Source organism: Accipiter gentilis, unplaced genomic scaffold (genome assembly GCF_929443795.1).
Source record: "Accipiter gentilis unplaced genomic scaffold, bAccGen1.1, whole genome shotgun sequence".
Taxonomy (NCBI): domain Eukaryota; kingdom Metazoa; phylum Chordata; class Aves; order Accipitriformes; family Accipitridae; genus Astur; species Astur gentilis.
This window is the reverse complement of record NW_026060956.1, coordinates 669,060-688,532: the sequence shown is the minus strand read 5'-3', so window position 1 is coordinate 688,532 and position 19,473 is coordinate 669,060. Positions and strand designations below refer to the sequence as shown.

Here is a 19,473-nt window from a genome sequence, read left to right as displayed (position 1 = left end):
GCCATCAACAGAAACGATAAGACAGCGTACCATTCCGTGCCGCAGAAAGAAAGAAAGAAAGGCCCGACTCCAAAGGTCATAATGACGGAGCTGTTTAATGAGGTAACTTCATTGCCACCCTTCTGGGCGTAAGTCTATCTGTGGCAGGAGTCTGCTGCCCGATAGGAGTCCGCTGCCCTGTCCGTGTTGGCCTTCATGCGCGCTGCCAGGCGGGAGAACGTCCGTCCACTGGAAGTGCCCTCCAGGCTGAAGAGGTGCTCCAGTAAGGAAAGACAGCAGCTCTGCCGCAGCAGCCAGGCTAGCCTCTTCCTCCTGCCACACGAGAGAAACTGCTTGGCCCAGAGGCTCTAGCTGTGCAGTGCTAAATGGACAGGGCCGGGGGAAAGCAGGGTGCAAGGAGGGAGGGAGTGTGGGGCTCTGCCGTCCCCTGGTCTACCCGCACGTGGCTCCTTACTGCCTCGGTCCTGCTAAGGCCTATGTGTCAGGTTCAGGGTGGCCTCAAGCCTAGGCAGGTTGGGCCGGGATGCCTGGGACCAGGTGGGAAATGGCTCTTCCTCCCCTGGCTTCTCAGTTCTGCTTCTTACCGGGCCTCCTGCGGAAGGGAGGATACTCTTCTGGAAACAGAAGAGGCACACGGCAACTTTTCCACCTGAGACTTGACAAAGGCTCCAATGGAGGTCCGGGGGAATTGTCTTCCGAGCAGGCTCAAAGCCTCCCTGAGCATTTTCTTTGCCAGCTTCATGTGCCCCATATGCCAGCAGACCTGCAGAGGAAAAGGGAAGCATCCTGATATGGACTAGTTGCCCAGGAGACTGCAGGAATCTCCAAGTGGCTGGAGATGCCAGGGATATCCCCTGCAACCGCGGGAGGCATCCAGCTCCGTCCCCCGGGAGATCCCTCCAGACCTGCCCGTCTCTTACCTCCCCTTTGAGGCTGAAGAAGGTGGCCTCTTCAAAGCAGGCTATCACATCTGCTTTCTCCTCTAGCGAGTTCCTCAGGACCTCCGCTTCGTTCAGCTTCATGAGGGCCTTTGCGCAAGCACACAGAGAGCAGGTGAGCGTGGGTGCAGAGCCCATGGCCAGCCTTGTCCTCCCTCGTCATTGCCTCTGGCATCTGTCTTAAGAGGGCCTGTTTCTCCCCCTGGTGACGCCCGCCCAAACACAGTCACACTGTCTCAGAGCACAGACAGGCACCAGTGATCCTTCAGACTGCCTCCCAGCTAATGCCCCCCGTGCTAAGGGCACAGTGCCTTGTGTCTCTTGCCGCAGAAGAGGCAAACCAGAGGAAAAAGTCAGGGTCTGACCCCAGCATTTCCCTTCCAAGGTCCCGCAAAGGCATGCCCGAGTGCAGCGGCCAGGCAGGCAGGCAGGCCTCTGTGCACAGTGCGTGCTGGCAAGCAGGGCAACTCACCATGTAGCTGTTGGAGACATGCAGGTAGGCAGCCGCAGACTCCAGAAGGTAGTAGAAGGCTCTGGCAGCATCGCCCATCGCCACGTAGTGGCGAGCCAAAGGCACAAGCACCGATTCCACGATGGCTTTGCATTCACATGAGCATGTACCGCTGTGCTTTCTGTCGGTCTTGCTGGGCAGCTCAGCTGTCTGTTCCCTCTTTGCCAGAAACCGTCCTGCCACACTAGTCAGAGGACGGTTCCCAGGAGAAGAAGAGAGCAAAGAATACACAGGCATCACCTGTACTGCTCTTTCTCCCCACAGAGATGGCATCAAAAGCCCTTTTTCAAAGCAGAGCACGAGGCCACGGGCACGTACGACCCGTACAGGTGCTTTGTAGGTAGGGAGAAAGAGACAAGCTGGGCTTTCTGTCACCTCTTCCCACAGGCAAACCACCCGAGTCCCCGGGGCAGGTTTTCCCCTGCAGATTTTGCAGTGCTACTCTGTAGGAACTGGAAAGCAAGGGCTGCTCCAGTGTAGTGCGATGATCGCTCTGAGACCACAGGCTTCCTCAAGCCCTCCCTCACCTCCACGGCCACCTCCTCCCACCTCCCACCCCACAGAAAGCCTCTTCCCTAAGCTGCAGTCACAACCGGCAGCCAAATGGCGGCGCTTCCTTTGTCTCCTCTGGACACCCTGAGCTCACTGCCTTCCAAAATCATCAAAACCGTGTCTGCTCACCCAAAATCCTCCTCCAGGAAAGCCTGCTGCTGCTGCAGAGCACCTGCAGCATCAGGAAAGAAAACAGGGGGTTAGACACCTCCTCACATACCGCGGGGGAAGAACTACTCTCCCTCTCCCAGCGGGCTGGGGATCGCAAGGATCCTTGCAAGGGTCGCGACACACTGCGGAAAGTCTGCAGTGGCCATCCTCACCTCCTGGGCTCGTCCCTAGCAGATGTCCTCCCACCCCATCCCCAGCACAGCCCCCCCTGGGGTCCTGGAGGGCCCAGGCTGTGAAGCATGGTGCACAGCATACCCTCAGGGGCATGAGTCCTATCCCTCTTCAGCTGTTCTCCTGCGAGCACCAAGGCCTCCCAGCTGTGAGGGTCGCCCTGCTCAGCAGGGCCCTGACTGCTCCCTCCCTCCTGGCTGCTGGTGACAGTGAAGCGGTGGAAGGCAACAAAGTCCCCTTGGCTGCAGCTCTTGCATTTGTGCGCGTGCCGCTCCAGGAAGGCGGCGCACTTGCGGTGCAAGGCGACCCGCTGTCTCTCGGGCCACAGCTCGTAGGCAGCCTCCCGCAGCAGTGGGACACAGAAGACCAGCACGCCAGACTGCCGCTCCGTGGTCTTCTTGCTCAGAGAGGGTCTCTCCACACCTGCAGGGCAAAGGGCCTTTGCATCAGCCTGAGCTGGGGCCAGGGCTCAGGGCCGTCCCAGCCGGGGCATGAAAGTCATGCCTTGGTGAGCATCCTTAGCGGCAAACCAGCGCTGCTGCACACCGAGCCTTGCAGGATGAGGCAAAAGGGCCCGCCTTGCCTTGCTGATGCTAGCACAGCCCGGGGGACACAGTGCTCAGCTGTGCTCCAGACAGGAGCTGGGGATGTTGCCGCCAGCCGAAGCAAGCCCCGGCCAGTGCTTTCTCTCCGCTCCTGGCAAGGCAGTCCCCAGCCTCCTGAGCTTCCCCTGCTGCGCCACAGGGGAATCAAAGCTGAATAAAAGCCTCTCAAAGGCCCTGGGGCACTTTGGAGGCCACCTTTGATGCGGATGCCGCAGGCAGCTGGGAGAGGATATCGGTGATTGCACATGCCCTCCCGTGCCTGCGCTACAAGCGGCACTTGAAGGCAGAGGAGCAGAGGCACTTGGGACAGCTGGTGGGAGCTTCCCTCCAGCGCAACGCTAGCGTTCTTTGAGATTGACTTGTAAGATCTTTGAACAAGCCATCCCGAACCGCCATGCCTGCCTGAGCTCCACCCAGCCATTACTGGGGCAGAGGGGGGAAGTGCACCGTGCCCCGGCGAGCCCCACCAGGACACAGCTGGGAGCTCCCTTGGCCTCTTCACTGCTACCACTTACCACTCTCTGCCTGCCGAGAGCTGCCTGGCCCCTTGGTAGGATCTCGGACATCTTCTGGCACCTCTGTGGTTTTCAGCCACTTAAGGATGTTGTCGCTCACCAGCATGTCCAACAAGCAATTCATCTTGTGCCTGATGCCATGAGGAAGGATGTGTGACAGCAGCTGGGTGGTAAACACTGGCCCGATGACAGCTGCCAACTTCAAAACCGTCTGCTTCAGTGGCTTTATCCGGTCCAGCTGGGCCAGCGCAATCTCTGTCAAAAAGAAGCAACACCTCTTTCTCTCTTGCCTGTTCCCCATGCTGAGGCTGGAGAGGCTGGAAAGTCTCAACACATGAAATGGGGTAGACTTTGGCCTCTTCTCCTCGGCACCGCACCTGCTGGGCAATTGCAACCCAGGGCAGGCGTCTTCAAAATGGCTCCACACCTGTTGGAATCGCAGGCCACAAGGCCTGGGGAAGAGCGAGACGCTCAAACAGACGCTCGCCCCCCTGGGGTGAGGAGGGCAGGATCCAGCAGGTACATGCGTCCATGATGCGCCCTACCAGATCTGGAGTAGGGTTTTGCCCAACAGCGCACACAGAAAACAGAGAACCTTCCCCACAGCAGAGGTGGACTCAGAGCTCCCCACAATGCCTCTCTTAACTTGGCCAGAAAATAATATGCCTTTTGTTTGGGGTTTTTGGTTTTTTTTTGGGGGGGGGGGGCGCGCGGGGATGGGACAGAACAACGTAATAGCAGGAATGCTTTAGCATGACGTTTCTTCGAGGTTCATACAAATGGCTATGGCTAGAGAGGAGGGACAGTCGTTGACAGCTCCCCCATCCCGCTCTCCTGGTATGGGGGGATTTCCGTGCCAATTCACAGAAAAAAACAACGGATCTGGTTTGGATTAAGTGCCTTGAGAGCGCCATTAGCTGGGGAGCTTAAAAAGAGAATAGCGAGGGCAAAGTCGCGATCACAGCTGAGTCAGCGGCAAGTCAAAGACTTTTCCCAGCAAAGGATTTGCTTCTGTGAGAAAAGGGAGCCATTCTAGTGTTGCACCAATAGCCTTTTCTCTCCTACCTGCTGCTGGAAAGCAGCCAGCAGGCTCACAGCTGGTTCACACCCAGGAGGGGTAAATGGCTGCCCGCAACCCCAGGCCTGTTCCTGGTTGCACTGGAGCCACCTTCCCAGCAGAGCCCCCAAGCTGAGAGGGTGACTCTGCAGCACACAAATGCCCAGCCTCCCTCTAGCCAATGCCCCGCGAAGGGGCCCCAGCACAGCCGCGAGCCGGCAGAGCGGCTCTCGGTCCCTCACCTTTCAAGGTGGTGGGCAGCACCGTGTTCTCCGGGTTCACGTCTGGTCTGATGAAGCAGACCGTGCCATCGTTCCCCGCGCTGGAGCTCGAGGTTGCTGTGAGGGGTGAAGCCTCAACTGCAGAAGCTGGGTGGAGCAAGAGAACACGACTAAGGCAATTTGCAAAGTCACTTGCGGCTTGCAAACGTTTCAAAATTCACCTGAGATGGGACAAGTCCCACTTCACATGGTCCAGTGCAAGCGCACAGACCTGCACGCGCTGAACGTGGTCATTAAGCACAGCAAAACAGGTTCCCACTGCAAGCATTTCTTTGCATAGCCCTCCCAGAACAGGCAGGTGTTCTGCCTTCAGACCAGCTTTCCCAAACAGCCCCTCAGTCAAAGCTTCTGGAGTGCCTAGGGGGCAACTGAATGCCCCGCGACAGAAAGCAGCAGCATTGCTGCCTTCGACAGGGCTACCTCCGCAGCCAGGGAAATTGCCAGTGATCATGCAAAATGCAGCATCAGCCCCGGCTGCTCCCAAGGCCACAGCACTCTGGCTGGCATGGCGCTCTCGGCGGCATTGCCACCGTTTTCTTCCGTTACCACACCCTTGTGGGGATTTATGGGTTTGAATTCAAGTTTCCCAGGCCCGTCCCTCGCCTCAAGCTGGGGTTTGTTCTCAAGTGAGCTGGCGTTGGGCCAGGGTAAATTACGTGCCCATTAGAATGCCTAAGAAACACCAGAAACACATGTGCTCTGGAACCATTTCCCCCGTGTTTTAGACCCCCAATCCCCCCCGCACCCCCCCAAGAATTTAGGCCCCTCCAAGCCACCACAACTCGCCAGCCCCTGCTTTGGCTGTCCCAACAGCAAGGCACGCAGGAGCCCACGCCTCCGCCAGACCACGTTCTGCACTGCTGCAAGATCTGACTCTGCCCAGATCAACGGGGGAACGATGGGGCAAGACTGTGCTGCGGAGAATGCGCCACAGCAACTCGCTAGTCAGCAGCAAAGGTGCTTACTGATCAGGCTCTCCCAGTTGTCTTCTGCTTTTCCACCCCGCCTCCGGGTGCGGAACAAGAGCATGTTGTTGCAAAGAAGGCAGCCCAGCAGCTCCTTGCAGTAATACGGGATCCCCGAGCTTCTTTGGATCAGGAACCTGGACAGGAGCAGACGCGGCAGTGACCACCACAAGAGGAGTAAAGTGAAACACGGTTCAGGTGGGCAGCGAGTCACTTGGGCAATACAGGGTAGCCAGCATCTTTGTCACAGCTGCACCTCGCCTTTGAATGGGACAGTCCTCTGCTGGCTTGGGCTTTTGGGCCCCCCCGAACCTCCGGCCTTCGCTGAAGTCCGTGGGAAAAGAATTGCGGCCAACGGCCAAAGCGCAGAGCAGCGAGCCCTGCCTTTCCCCTCCTCAGGAGCCTAGATCCTCTCTGGCAGCAGGGCAGGCCTCTGTCCCAGGGAATCTCCCCCACAGCCTGGCCACCTAGACCAAGGCCTTTTCACAGCCCAGCCACACTTGGGCTCGGGACTCTTCCTCCCTTCCTCTCTGTGCAGCCGCGAAGGGCTGACACTTCCCACGCTCTGTGTCTCGGCAGTGGCCCGCTCTCAGCTCACGCCTGCCAGGACAAGGCATAACAAGCAACCCACCTCCTAGAGTACTCGCTAGAGTCGGTGATGCTTCTAGTGGCCCTGCGCTCCCTTTCCGGGGGGGCTGATTCCCGCCCGTGGTCTGCATAGGTTCAAGCCCTCAGGAGGAGCTCCCCTGCCTCAAACTTACCTCGCTAGATCCCTGGAGATGCTGTCTACTCTAAGGTTCTGGCAGACCTCCTGCACCACAGCTGAAGGTTTCAGCTCATCCAGATGAAGATAGGTGATTTTCTGGGACATTGTGCTGTCTGCTGCAGCTTTGCAAAAGCCCTCTGTCCTTGGGTAGCCCGGCGCCAAGCTCATGACCATGAAGTAGGAGACATTTCGGAGCACGGGTGACATGATACTCCAGGAGGCAGGGTCGATGAAATGGGCATTGTCGATGACGAAAATGCCAAATTCTCCTCCAATGGTCTGAAAAAAAGCAGGATGTTCTGAGGACAATCCAGTGGAATCCCAAGTGTCTTGCAGGGGAGGAGACTGAGCCTCTGTCTCTTGAGAGGATGCTCTGAAGTCTCTCCCCAGCTGCTTCCCTGCTCAGAAGCTTACTGACTCAATTTCTTTGAGATTTTAAGGTCACACCTAACACCACCTGACCTGCAGAAGGAGGCAGCTTGGGCAAGGGAATGCAGAAGCCATTGCTCCTTGTCCAGGGTACACTCGACGGGAGGAAAGCTATGGGGTGTGTTTGTGGGGCTGCGTGGAGGAGGGGGGACGTGGGGGTGGGGGGTTTCTCAGGCCCCAAAGGGCGATGGCCCGGGCGTGTGGTCCTCCCATGCACTCACACTGCTGTGGTGCAGAGTCTGCAGCCAGCAGGCTTGTTTTCCTTCTCTGACCCAGGAGGAAGGAAGGAAGGAAGGAAGGAAGGAAGGAAGGAAGGAAGGAAGGAAGGAAGGAAGGAGAAAGGCTCACCTTCTCCAGCACTTTTGCCCAAGTCGAGTGCAACTCCTTTTTTCTTTCAATTCCACGCATCTCGCGAACCTTGTCCGAAACGGGAAACTGGCCAGAAAAGCACAGTCAGGCAGAAGCATCGCTCCGGGGCTAGGCACATGAACCCACCAAGCAAGACCGCAGAGCAAACTGCCCCTGCTGGCCTCAGCACCTTAGCTCTCCCCAGCACAGGTGCAAGGAGCCACAGTGGGGGCTGCACCTGGAGCCCAAAGCAGAGGCCCTCTGCTGAGGGTCGCTGGCAGAGCTGGGGCTGGGGGGTGGGCTGAAGAGCTGGTTCTCTGCCTGTAGGAAGCTTGGGCTGGCTGGAGCAGACCACTCGCCCAGCACCAGCCTCTCTCCAGTGCCACTTCCAAGGTGCTGAACAAGGCACCAGGCACTGCCAGATGCAGCGCAGGACATGAACTCACCCCAGAAAGGGAGCCCCCCAGGGCCCAGGAATGGGAAACCTGTGCTACCACCCCCACGATTCCCACCCCCGAGCTCAGGCACTCCCAGCAGCGCGCCCACACAACATCAGACCCCGAAAAGCTCATGAGAAGGCCTTCTCCAGGGCCAGAGACGCCTCTTGCTCTCACCTCGACAAGGAAAATGTCATTGAGGAGACAAAAGCTGCTCTCTTCGATTGTCCCTCGGAGCTTTGTCTGCAGCGTGCACTGCCTGGCACCGCACGGTTCACTGTCCTGGAGGCCCAGGGCCCTGGCCATCAGCGTACGGATGGCAGAGAAGGACTGCCTCACGTTGGCCTCTAGCAGTTCCATGGCAACTACCCTGCCGTGCAAAAGCAAAGGGGACTGAGATCCCCAACAGCCCAAGCCTTCTAAGACAAAAGGGGTGCAGATGCCCTTGGGGGGGTGCTCGTCAGCCACTCGTCTCAAAGTGCTTCCCAGAGGAGGCCAAGCTTTTCACTCCTCATACGAGAAAGGGCACAGAGGGGCAATTGCTGCCAAGCCACTGGGAGAGCCGGCTCCAGACTCTTGTGTCTCCACAGCACCGGCCCAGGTCTCGCTACGTCCCCCCTGCAGAGGAACTCACGGGGCTAAGGGGCAAGGATGGAGCAAGTGGTGGGTTTGCCTTTGGGCTCCAGACCTTAGCAGCCTGACTCCCAGACCACAGGAAGGCTTTTCTGCCCCAGTGCTCCTTCTGGGAAGGAGCAGAGGGCAAGCAGGGCTTCTGAGACAGGCCACCCTGCTGTCTGTTGCATCTCGAGTCAGATGAAAAGCATTGGGCTCGGGCTCTTTCCTTCTATCTGTGCCTGGCCCAGAGGTGAAGGAGGAAAGGCCACGGCTCAAGAAGCCACCTCCAACTCCCCAGAGGTGTAGAGGCGGGAGCAGAGCATGCAGGTGCTCCTAGGGAGAGTCTCCAGGAGGCCTTCTCGGGAGGCTGCAGTCCAAGGACCAGGCGCACCAGCAGAGGGGACGGACTGTTCTATGGCTGCCAGGTGATGGGCAGGGGCAGCATCCCAAAGCTAGAGGTCAAAAACCTGTACCTGTGGCCAGCAGCCTGGCCTAAATAGGCCAGTTCGGTAAGTAAGTGGCTCTTTCCGGAGCCCATCGTGCCCTCAAACGCCAGGATGTGGCTTTGTCCTAAGTCCTCATAGGCTTTCAAGCAGCTGCCAAAGCGGTCAATCTCCTTCTCCCGACCTGTGAAGACAAACAAGAAAACCAGCTGCTGGGCGTGCTGAAAAGCAGAGAGATGCCACTTTGGCTGGCACCCTCCACCGCAGTTCCCTGTCCTGCCACCACTTCCACCAGCCTGCCTACAGCCAGGCCTCCTTCCTGCCCACTCATCCCAGCTTTTTTACCTCTGCCTTCCCCAGAGCGGCAGCCGGCCCGCCTGCCCCACAGTGCAGCTTCCATGCCTTCTTCCCCGTCCCGCCACCCTCTGCCCTCCCACAGACACAGAGGTTCAGCCGGCCCCGTGCAACTCCCCGCAGCGATCCAGCACAAGACTGGAAGAGATGATGCGAGTCGCTGCAGCATCTCCTCGCTGTAGCATGAGCCACAGGGCACTTCCTGGGAGCTGAGGCAGCATCTTCAGTGTCTTTTGGCTGGGCTAGAGTGAATTTTCTTCAGTGATAGCTCCTATGGTGCTATGGTTTGGATTTGTGACCAGACATGGGCGTTGATAACACAACGATGTTTTGGTTATTGCTGAAGAGCGCTTGCACAGCGTCAAGGCCTTTACCATTTCTGACGCCGCCCCGCCAGCGAGCAGGCTGGGGGCACGCAAGAAGCTGGGAGGGGGCACGACAGCCACGACAGCTGACCCCAACTGCCCAAAGGCCTATTCCGTACCATATGATGCGGTGCTTGGCAAGAAGAGCTGGGGGAAAGAGGGAGGAAGGGGGGACGTTTGGAGTTACGGCATTTGTCTTCCCAAGTCACCGTTACGCACGATGCAGCCCCGCTTTCCTGGAAATGGCTAGACACCTGCCTGCCCATGGGAAGCAGGGAACGAATGCCTGATTTGGCCTTGCATGCTTGCGCAGCTTTTGCTCTACCTATTAAGCTGTGCGATTCTCTTCCCCATCCCGCTGGGGGGAGCGAGTGGCTCTGTGGGGCTGAGCTGCCTCCCGGGGTTAACCTGTAACAGGGCCCAAAACCTCCAGCAAGACACCGAGGGATTAAAGGCACCCCGTGGGTCCTGACATTGCCATGTCTACGCCCAGATGCTGCCAAGAAAGGATCTCTGAGGAGTACAAGGGGGAGAACCCACCACCGGAACTCTCCGTCAGACTGGCAGAAGGCAATCGCTTTCCTGATCCCAAAGACCGGGATCAGTTTAGCCCCCAGGCGTGAGCAGCTCCCTAGCTGAAAGGTACCTTCGTACCAGGTCTGGAGCAGGGCAAGGCAGCACCAGGCGCCTCACCCTGCTTTCCACCCCAAAGAGGTCAACCAAGTAGGGGCCGAGAGAGGCCGCACTTCCTTAGGGCCTCTGCAGCAACACCATCCCTGGCAAAAGCTTCTCCCGCCCCAGCGTGGCGCTAAAAGTTACCAAGGGGAAGAAACTGGGCTTCAGAAGAGCAAGGCATTCTCCACCTACCCAGTAAGGGGGCGTACTCTGACCTCTTCTTGGCAAGACCCATGCCAAATATGCTAGAAGCAGGGGAAAAGAAAACACCAGTCAATTAGCTGGTGAGAAGCCAGGGGACACAGAGAAGCAGCCTGGCATGGAGGGGCAGGATGTGCTCCTCGTGCACCTGCTTGTCTTTCGGGCAGCATGTTTTCCCCTGTATGCACCCCCACCCAAAGTTCAAGCTGCACGCTAGGACAGCTTCAAGCATAAAGAAGCCCAACGGCCATGGCAGAACAGCAGAACGTATCCAGAGGCCACCACCAGAGGCCAAACCAAGAGACGCTGCAGACACGTGAAAGGAGCCAGGGTGTGCTGTTGGCTAGCACACGCTGGCCAAGAGAAACAAGTGTCTTGGAAAGGAGGACTTGTGTCACTGAACGGGCTGGGATGCCAAGCACCTAGCACCTTTGGCTCAACTCCTCCTGGAGTTTCCAAGAGATGGCAATGTTAACATTCAAACCGTCATCCAAAGCAAAGGTCAAATCCTGGCCCAGAGGAAAAGCTGAGGTTTCAGCAGGACGACATGAGGAAGGGTGTCCCCACGGTCCACATTTCCCCATGGGAACCAGGCTGGCCCAAAGCTTCCTGCTCGGAAGCGGCTTGTCCCAAAAACCTCCTTGGGTCAGCATTACCAGGGCATGTGGTGGAGCAAGCACAGCTGAAAGCCATTTGGACAGAGCCTGCAAGGCCAGGTTGTGTCTGCCAAGACAGACTAACCTTCCCCATCCCTGGGGCTTCACTCCCGCTCTCTTAGCAGCAGGAGACAGCAGGGGAGAGAGGCAAAAAGCCTCCCGCACCAGGGCTTCTGACCGTCTCAGCCACAGGCAAGGGAGACCAGCTTGGTCTCTCTCTGCCTAATTCCTCTTTGCTGGCCAAGGCTGCACCCTTGATGCCACAATCCCCTCGTCCAGCCCTCTCGGAGGTCACTCACCTCTTCTTGGTGATCCCCACATATTGATAGAGAGTGCCAGGATGACTGAGGCCTTTCATCTTTTTCTCCGGCAGCTCCTTGAAGTAGTAAGGGGGCAGCCGAGAGGAGGCGTAGGTCACTGCATCACAGGACACCAGCCCAGGGTAGTGCACCATCATCCGGGCTGCCAAATTCACCTTCTGGCCAACGACTGCCAGAGAGAGAGAGAGCGTGCGAGAGCGTGCGTTGACGTACCCGTGCGACCAGCCCCGTGGCGCCCTTCCAGGCCAACGGCTGCCTCACCTCCAGCACAGGCCAACCCCACAGCGGGATCAGCAGAACCCAGGGGAACAAACGGCCACAGAGCCCGTTCTCCTGCCACGGGCCAGGACCCGCACTGCCCGGGCCGCTCCTGACCGGCTGCTGGGAAAGCCCTCTCCCAGCCCGCCTTCCTCTTCCAGAGTGCTATGCTTAAGCAGGCCCACGCCAGCCTCCCGCGCCTCAGACACACGCCTCCTACCTGTGTATTCATGCCTCAGAGGGTGGCCGGTGACTCCGCAGAACACCATCCCACTGGTAACTGCAACAGACACTGCCCTGGCACACAGGGAAACAGTGCAGCTTCAGCAGCGCCCCAGGCGCAGTCCTGCCCGCCCAGATTCATCCCTTCCCGCATCTCCCCTCGGCGCTAGCCTGGGCCACCTGCCATCCTGTCCTGCCAGCGCGGGTCCTGGGGACGTGGAGAGCTCAGGGGCGCAACATACCCACGTTGCAAGGGACAAAGGACAGGGGTAGAGCGCATGTGGGATGTTTTGGACACTTCCCCTGAGGCCACTTTCCCTGAGCTGCAACCTGCAGAAGGCCACAGCCCTCTCATGAGCAAAGAGGGAGGGAAGAAGGCACCCGCGATGTCACTGCCTGCGATGGCAGCAACCTGAGATCAGGTGGCTGGACCCCATCCCTGTTCATGGGCCAGTCGCCCAGAAGGGCCTGCCTCTGGCACCAAGGAGCCTCTTGCCCTTGCAAGGGTTCGTTCCAGCACGGTGGCTAGCAGGGTGTGCTTGGCGGGACTCCGCCTGGCTGCCGAGGGCTAAGTCCGGGGCTTGCCTGCCACCTCTCAGGGCACTGCCTCCTTCCTGCCAGGGACAAGGCAGAGCAAGCTAGAAGACACGTCTCTTTCTGGGAAGCCCCCTTGCGCCATCCCAAGCAGCACGCACCCCCACCACACACTCACTCTACTTCCATGAGCATCGTGGAGCAGGAATTGAAGATCTGAATAGCACTCTGCAAGGCGTGAATGCTCTCGTAGGGCAGCTTTTCTCCACTGAGGCCAAACACGCAGAGGAACATGCAGCCCTGCCAAGGACGGATGCAGCACATCTTGCTACAATGCCTAAGAGGGAGCCTCTCCCTCTTCCTCACCGCCCACCCCCTCAGGGTGGGGGGAAGCGATTGCTCCCACACACTCACCTTATCAAACAGGACGATTTTGTTGATTTTGCCTTTGTGAGGACAGAGGATTTCTAGCATCTTCCTGCTGGCATCGTGGATGAGGGTGCGGATGTCCACTGTGCTGATTCCTGCAGTCAACTGCAGTTGGACGAAGAGGCTGGTGACCGGCCGTAGCTCAGAGAAGAGGTCCAGCGGCACTCTGTCATCAAGCTGGAAGACAAGAGCAGGATGGCTTCACCAGCCTGCTCTCCCGGGGGCTTACTGCCCATACCAGACACCGAGGGAGAGCAGGCATACTGGCAATAGCAGGTACTCCCCGAGGAAGGGCTGAATCCTTCTCTCAGTGCACATGGCGGGCAGGCTGCCCAGCCTGTGGCAGGCAGATACCGAATCATTAACGCAAATGACAAAGGAGAGAAAGGTGCTCCGGTACCACCCCATCCTGGGACGGGTGTGGACACGAGGGGCGACCCGCAGGGATGCTCTGGGGACTTCAGTGCAACCTCCCCTTTATCCCACCACCACCACCCCGGCGCATCCAGAACCATACCCCCAGAAAAGACAGGCAGACAGAAGTCTGCCGCCCACCACCCGTATCTCTCTGAGGACAACACACGCAATGGTGCGGCACCAGTGCCCCCTGGCTCAGTTTCCCCGCGCTGTCTTCTCAGGGTGCGTTTCCTTCTCTTTGTCTGTTCTCGTGAGAACTCCATCTCTGCAATGCACCACTTCCTCTGCCCTCCAAAAATGCAGCCCCCAGCAGTGGTGGCCTGGACGTACCTTCCCGAGAGCAGCTCCTGACATGTACTTGCTAAGCACGTCGTACGCATTAGCGCCACCGGGCAGGAGAAGAGCAGGTCTCATGGCACCTGAGGAGAGAAAAAGCAGGTGGTCGCTGGGAGGACAGGACTACGAGGTGTTGGAAAGCAGGGGCTGGCACGGGAAACGGGGGAGAAAGAGTCTTCTGCCTTTGCTCATGTTGCCACCTCCAGATGCTCACGGCAGTGCTGTCCCCTGGAGGGAGAAGGCAGCAGCAGCCACCGCCCCAGCTGATGCACGCGAGGGCCAAAAGCACGAGTGCCAGCCGAAAGGAGGAAGAGGGCGCAGGTGGTTCCTCTCTGGCCCCTGAAGCAGCCAGGCCCCAGCTTTCCAGGCAAGCCGCGAACAAGGTGAAGTTGGCACTCACCTTCCCCTTCCAAGCGCTGGCTCCTTGGGTGTCGTACAAGCTTGCGTAAAGCGTCTTGGCGTTCTGACCAAGACATCGGATCCATGCCTGTAACCTGGAGACACACGGCGTGAAGGCACTGCCACTGGCCTCCCCAGGAGTCCCAGGGGACAAAGCCTGCCCTCCACCGTCACTGCCCAGAAAAGGGGAGAACAAGCCCACCTGGCTGGATGGGACAGCAGTGCTTCCTCAGAAGCACCGGAGCTGGGCAGGCATCACCCAAGCATCCCCCAGCTGTCAGCAACAGCGCCATGACCCACAGAGGACATGGCTGGTGGGGCCAAAACCCTCCCAGTGCCTCCCGACCCCTCAAACCAAGCAAGCCCAGACCACTGTTACCCCTGAGAGGGAAGGACAAGAGCTTCAGCTGCCCACCCACTTCCACAGCTCCAACTCTCTCCACATCCAGCTCCTCAGCCTTCTGACACCTCCCTCCTTCATGTCCAGGTCTGGGTCCTCAAAATGGCTCTACAGGCCATGCCACCCACCTACCTTCACAGCTCTTTTGCCTGCAAGGCGCCTGGTCCTGAGCCGGTGCTGCTCACAGAGCTCCCAGGAGGTGGCTGAGAGGATTACTTCACCTGCATTCGCAAGCTCTTCCGCCTCACAAACTTCATCCAGGGCCTCGCCACAGATCAAGAAGTACTGCCGCCTCCTGTCTCCGACTACCAGGAGGTCCACGGGCCCTGCAGAGATCCCTGGTGAGAAAGAGAGGGAGAAGCAGCACTGACACAGGGAAGATTTTGAGCTCTACAGCCCCCAGCATCTCAGCTGTTCAGAACCTAATCTGAAGCCCAGTGGGGAGACTGGCGTTATGGAAAGGGAGGGCATCCTCCATCCTACTCAGGGGCATACTGACACAGGTCCCTGAAACGGGTGTCTAGAAACAGACAGTGTGTTGAGAGTGCCGGGTGTCTTAGCCAGCTGCCTGCCCAGAAGCCCAGCAGCCTGCCCAGAAGCCCAGCAAACCAGGCGGGCTTGATCACTGCCTGCTCTGCTAACGTGCAGGCAGGTTGTAGCTGTCTGCTTGACAACACCCATGACAGCCTGCCAAAGCCCTTCCCAGAGCCATGTGCAAAGCAGCTCCCCTTTGCTCTTTGTGAGAGGCAGGGGAGAATCCAGCAGGGCAAAGGATGCAAAGCTGCCCCCTCCCCCCCGAAAAAATGGAAAGATAACTACCTCCCACAGACATTTGTGCTAAATCAGACATTTGAGGACCCTAATACTTGATCTGACGCCCGCTTTGCCTTTAAGCTTCCTCTGCATCTGCAAATGCACGCAAACCCAGCAGGCCTGGTCTCCCATCCCCGCCCAGACTACAGCTGGCCCCTTAAATGCTCGCAGGAGATGCTTTCCTTTGGCACTAGCCCCAGGACGGATCCCCCCATTCCCTGCCAGCGAGAAGCACCCCGTGCCACGGCGCCCGTACCTATCTTCAGCTGGATCTTCTGACCCACGTGCGTGTCACGCTTCCCATACTTCCTCTGGATCTGCCGGCTACACTGCAGCACCAGGCTGATGGTCTTAGCCAGCTCCCGGGGTGGTGCTCTCCACAGCACCAGCACAGCATCCCCTGGGGAAAGTGAGGGAAAGGGAAAGGCTCTGCTGAGACCTGACTCTCCCCGACCTGCGCTCAGTGGCAGGGACAGCAGAAACCGGCCGACGCGCTGAGGAAGATGGGCCTGTGGGAGGGCATCGTCCTGGAGGGCCAAACCCTGGGCACCGGCACACCTCTCCTCTCCCGGGCCAGCCACAGCAGCCGACAGCCGGCAGCGCTGGCACCCCCTGCCCCGAGCGCTCCTCTGCAGCTGCAGCACACCAGGGCCTCGTCCTGCCCTCGCAGCCTGGCAGCCCGAGCTCCGCCATCACCAGGGCCTCCCCGCCCCTCACCACCACCCCGACACACACCTTTGGCTGCGCTTTCTCGGGGGTCTCCTCCTCTCAGTGCTTCCTTGTCCCCCCACCCCCAGCCCAGGGTCCTACCAGCAGGGGCAGAATGAGGGAGACAACAGCCCTTGCCAAAGCCAAACCGGAGGCAGGCAGGCCCCGGGAGAAAGAGAAGCCTGGAGAAAGGGCACTGCACGGGGGCTGCGTGAGTGGCCAGGACGCCGCCTCAAGGTGCTACACAGAGCCTCTTGAGAAGCAGAGCACAGCAAATGGCCGCCACAACAGGTAAATGCTGCAGGTCAGCACACGTGGGCATCGTCGTCCTAAGTACATACCAGCAAACTTAAAGATGTCTCCTCCAAAAGTCAGCACCTCTGCGGACAGAGAGAAGGAAAGGAAGAGTCATGTGGACACCTTCTTCCAGAAGCCACAGAGCAAGCCCCTCCGCCCCGAGAGGAGCACCCAGGTGAGGGTGCACCGTGGGGCACAGCCCAGGAAAGCACCACTCTGGCCTGCCTCCCGGGCTCACAGGGGCCACAGCCCTGCTACGTGCACAGCAGGCACGGAGGCAGGCCTGCGAGCTGCCACCAGATCTCAGAAAGGTGGAGGCTGGAAGGGACCTCTGGGGTCCATCTGGTCCAACCCTGCTGCTCAAGCAGGGCTGCACAGAGCCAGCTGCCCAAGACGGTGGCTAGATCATTTTTTAATAGCTCTAAGGAGGGAGACTCCACAAGCTGCCTGGGCAACCTGTGCCAGCGCTCGGCCACCCTCACAGTCAAAAAGCCTTTCTTGACGTACAGAGGGAACATCCTGGGTTTCAGTACATGCCTGGGGCGTGGCCTCTGCTCCTGACACTGGGCAGCACTGGAAAGAGCCTGGCTCTGTCCTCGTTGCACCCTCCCTTCAGGTTTTAGACACATTACTAAGATCACCCCCCAAGCCTCCTCTTCTCTAGGCTAAACAGTCCCAGCTCTCTCAGCCTTTCCTCATAGGAGAGATGCTCCAGACCCTTCATCGTCTTTGAGGACTCTCTTGCTTTGCTCTACAGGGGCTGCCAAAGAGGTGGCCACCAATGTGCTCACGGTCAGCTTAGAAGGGTCAAGAAGTCCCCTGTGAAAAGGCGCCCGCGAGGGTGTCACAGGCACACATATATCAGCGCCAGCATCCTCGGGTCACTTGTGCGCTGGCACTTGCTGGATGCCCCCAGCCTGCTCTGGGCACTAATGCATCACTGAGCCGGGTGTTCATGCCAGAAGCACAGAGGAAGCTGCTGAGAAAGCGGGTGCCTCCTCAGCCACAGGGGGGGAGCAGAAAGGACCTGCGCCCGTCTTGACTCACCGGGAGACCCTGGCTGCTCTTGCTGTTCCTGCAGGCCACAGAAAGCCCCAGCCCTTGCAAGGAGGCAGGACCAGGCTGCCCAGCATGTCTACCCCCACCCTCCATGAGCAGCCTCACGGCCCGATGGCAGACAGTCCCGCAGCACGGCTCTTACCCTCCAAAATGTCACACAGGCAGGAATTGAGGGTTTGCGCCAGCTCATCAGTGCCTCTGTCTGGGCCGGCCCTCTGGATGAACTTCTCTGTCAAAGCAGTGAAACCTGTAACAGGGACACCCAGAAGTCAGGAAATGCCCACGTGGGACAAAGGACCTGGCAGCCAGTTCCATGCTGCCCGGCCCGAGAACCTGTAGGTCACACCTTCCCACGCGCTGGCTCAGTGCTGGTGGTGGCAGTGGTTGACCGCCCAACATAACCCGTCCCCCTCTCTTTGGGCATCCCAGCAGAACACCTCAGCAGTGACAAGGTGGCCACTCTGTCTGAGGAGCCGGGGCAGGGCTCCAAAGGGCCTAGCGTGTCCCAAAAAGGCTCGTGTCCGTGGTTGCTCCTCCCTGCTCACCCCACCTGAAATATCCGCAAAGAGCAGCACTCCTTGGACAGCCTGAACGGGACTGATAATCTTGAGGTAGTCCTCAGCAATGAGACTGGGGAGAAAAGCTGCTGCTTTCTCCAGCTGTGAGTGGTAACGAACGGTTCCTCTCCCAGGCAGAAGCCATCATCAGCGCCCTGTGGCACACGGGGTACCTCAGGAGAAGATGGCCGTGCCCAGCTGGGAGGACGAGGACCTCACCACACAGTGCGAGTTGCACAGTGAGCCCGGGGCCTCTGTGCGGGACTGGCCCTCTGCCCTCATGGCGGTGCTCACAATCATCTGGCAGTGACCTCCTCCGTAGGTTATCACTTGCTTACCCATCATCTGTCCTCAAGCAACACAATCAGCTAACAGCGACACCGTCTGTATGTCATCGCCTGCCGAGCAGCTGCCGCCGTGACCCAGTCTCCCTCCTTGACGCTGAGCCAATGACTCGGAGGCAGCCAGCGCCGCCCCACTTCTTGGAGGACAGTGCCGAAGGGAGGCTCGTGCAGCGACCCGTCGCTGAATTTGCAGCTACCTAACTAAGGCCTTGCACCCTAAGAATGGGTCTTTGGAGGCTCCAAATGAGGCTTCGTACCCTAAACGAGGAGCTTGGCCCCTAAAATGAGGCTTTGGGCCCTCCAAATGAGCATTTGAACCCTCCGGATTGCAGACTGGATCCTAAAAAGGAGACTTTGGAAGCTAAAAACTGGGGGTTGGGGCCTGAAAATGAGCCTTTGCACACTGTAAATAAGGCTTGGGCCTCTACAACGGAGGCTCTGGCCCTTCCACATCAGACTTTGGGCCTTCAGAATGATGCTCTGGGCCCTCAAAAAGAGTCTTTGCACCTGAAGAGTGGGGCTTGGAACTGATGAATGAGGCTTGGACCCTAAAAATGAGGCTTTGGACCATAAAAAGGAGGTTTCCGACCCTAGAATTGAAGCTTTGGACTCTAAACCTGAAGCTTTGGGCCCTAAAAGAGGGGTTTGGAGCATAAAAATGAGGGCTTGGAAACTCAGGATGCAGCTTGGAGCCTCAAAGCAACTGGCTGGATCCTAAACATGATGCTGCTCTATAAAAATGAGATACCTGTTCCTGTGCACGTAGCACCCCTGGTCCTGGTCCTGGCCCTGCTCCCTCCCTTGCCCCAGCTGCCCCCGGCCCATCTCTCGCCTGTTTCTCCTGAGGCCGCTCAGCCTCTGCCCTCTCCGGCAGAGGAACTGGGCCACAAGTGACATCACAAGCATCTGCACAAGCCAGGTTCCTGGGCCTGCCCTATCGGCAGTGACATAAACACCACCACAGGATCCTAAAAATGAAACTGTGGCTTCTTCAAAAAAGGCCATGGGTAATGAAAGACAGGTTTGGACCCTCCAAATGAGGATTTCAGCCCTCAGAAGCAGCCTTTGTCACTGCAAAGAATGGGGGAGATGCTACGAATACGCTTTGGACCCTGACAACAAGGTGAACCTATTGGTTCCTCTATGGCCCCCCGAAAGGAAGCTCTGATGCCAAATACAGGCCTTTGGGCACAACATTTGAGGCTTAGAGCTGTGAAAGGCGGGTTTCGACTCTCTGAAGGAGGGTCAAGGCCTTAAGAATGGGGCTTTGGGCCCTAGAAATGGTGCTTTACAAATGAAAATGAGGCTCTGAACCCTGAAATTAG

At 58.5% G+C, this 19,473-nt stretch overlaps 1 protein-coding gene across 1 annotated transcript; it reads right to left on the bottom strand.

Moving 5' to 3' along the window:
- Nucleotides 1-134: 134 nt before the first annotated feature.
- On the bottom strand, nucleotides 135-18,146 carry LOC126037195 (adenylate cyclase type 10-like). The gene is made up of 24 exons (XM_049797459.1): nucleotides 18,024-18,146; nucleotides 17,798-17,906; nucleotides 17,390-17,494; nucleotides 16,233-16,271; nucleotides 15,440-15,583; nucleotides 14,503-14,708; nucleotides 13,972-14,058; nucleotides 12,804-12,995; nucleotides 12,568-12,689; nucleotides 11,854-11,930; nucleotides 11,355-11,544; nucleotides 10,391-10,443; nucleotides 8,835-8,988; nucleotides 7,924-8,116; nucleotides 7,310-7,396; nucleotides 6,528-6,811; nucleotides 5,767-5,903; nucleotides 4,763-4,879; nucleotides 3,464-3,718; nucleotides 2,428-2,766; nucleotides 1,411-1,625; nucleotides 921-1,028; nucleotides 585-763; nucleotides 135-312 (listed from the first exon to the last, which is right to left on the bottom strand). The coding sequence occupies exons 1-24, from the start codon at nucleotides 18,144-18,146 to the stop codon at nucleotides 135-137; spliced, it is 3,693 nt and encodes a 1,230-aa protein (XP_049653416.1).
- Between the last annotated feature and the right edge of the window lie 1,327 nt (nucleotides 18,147-19,473).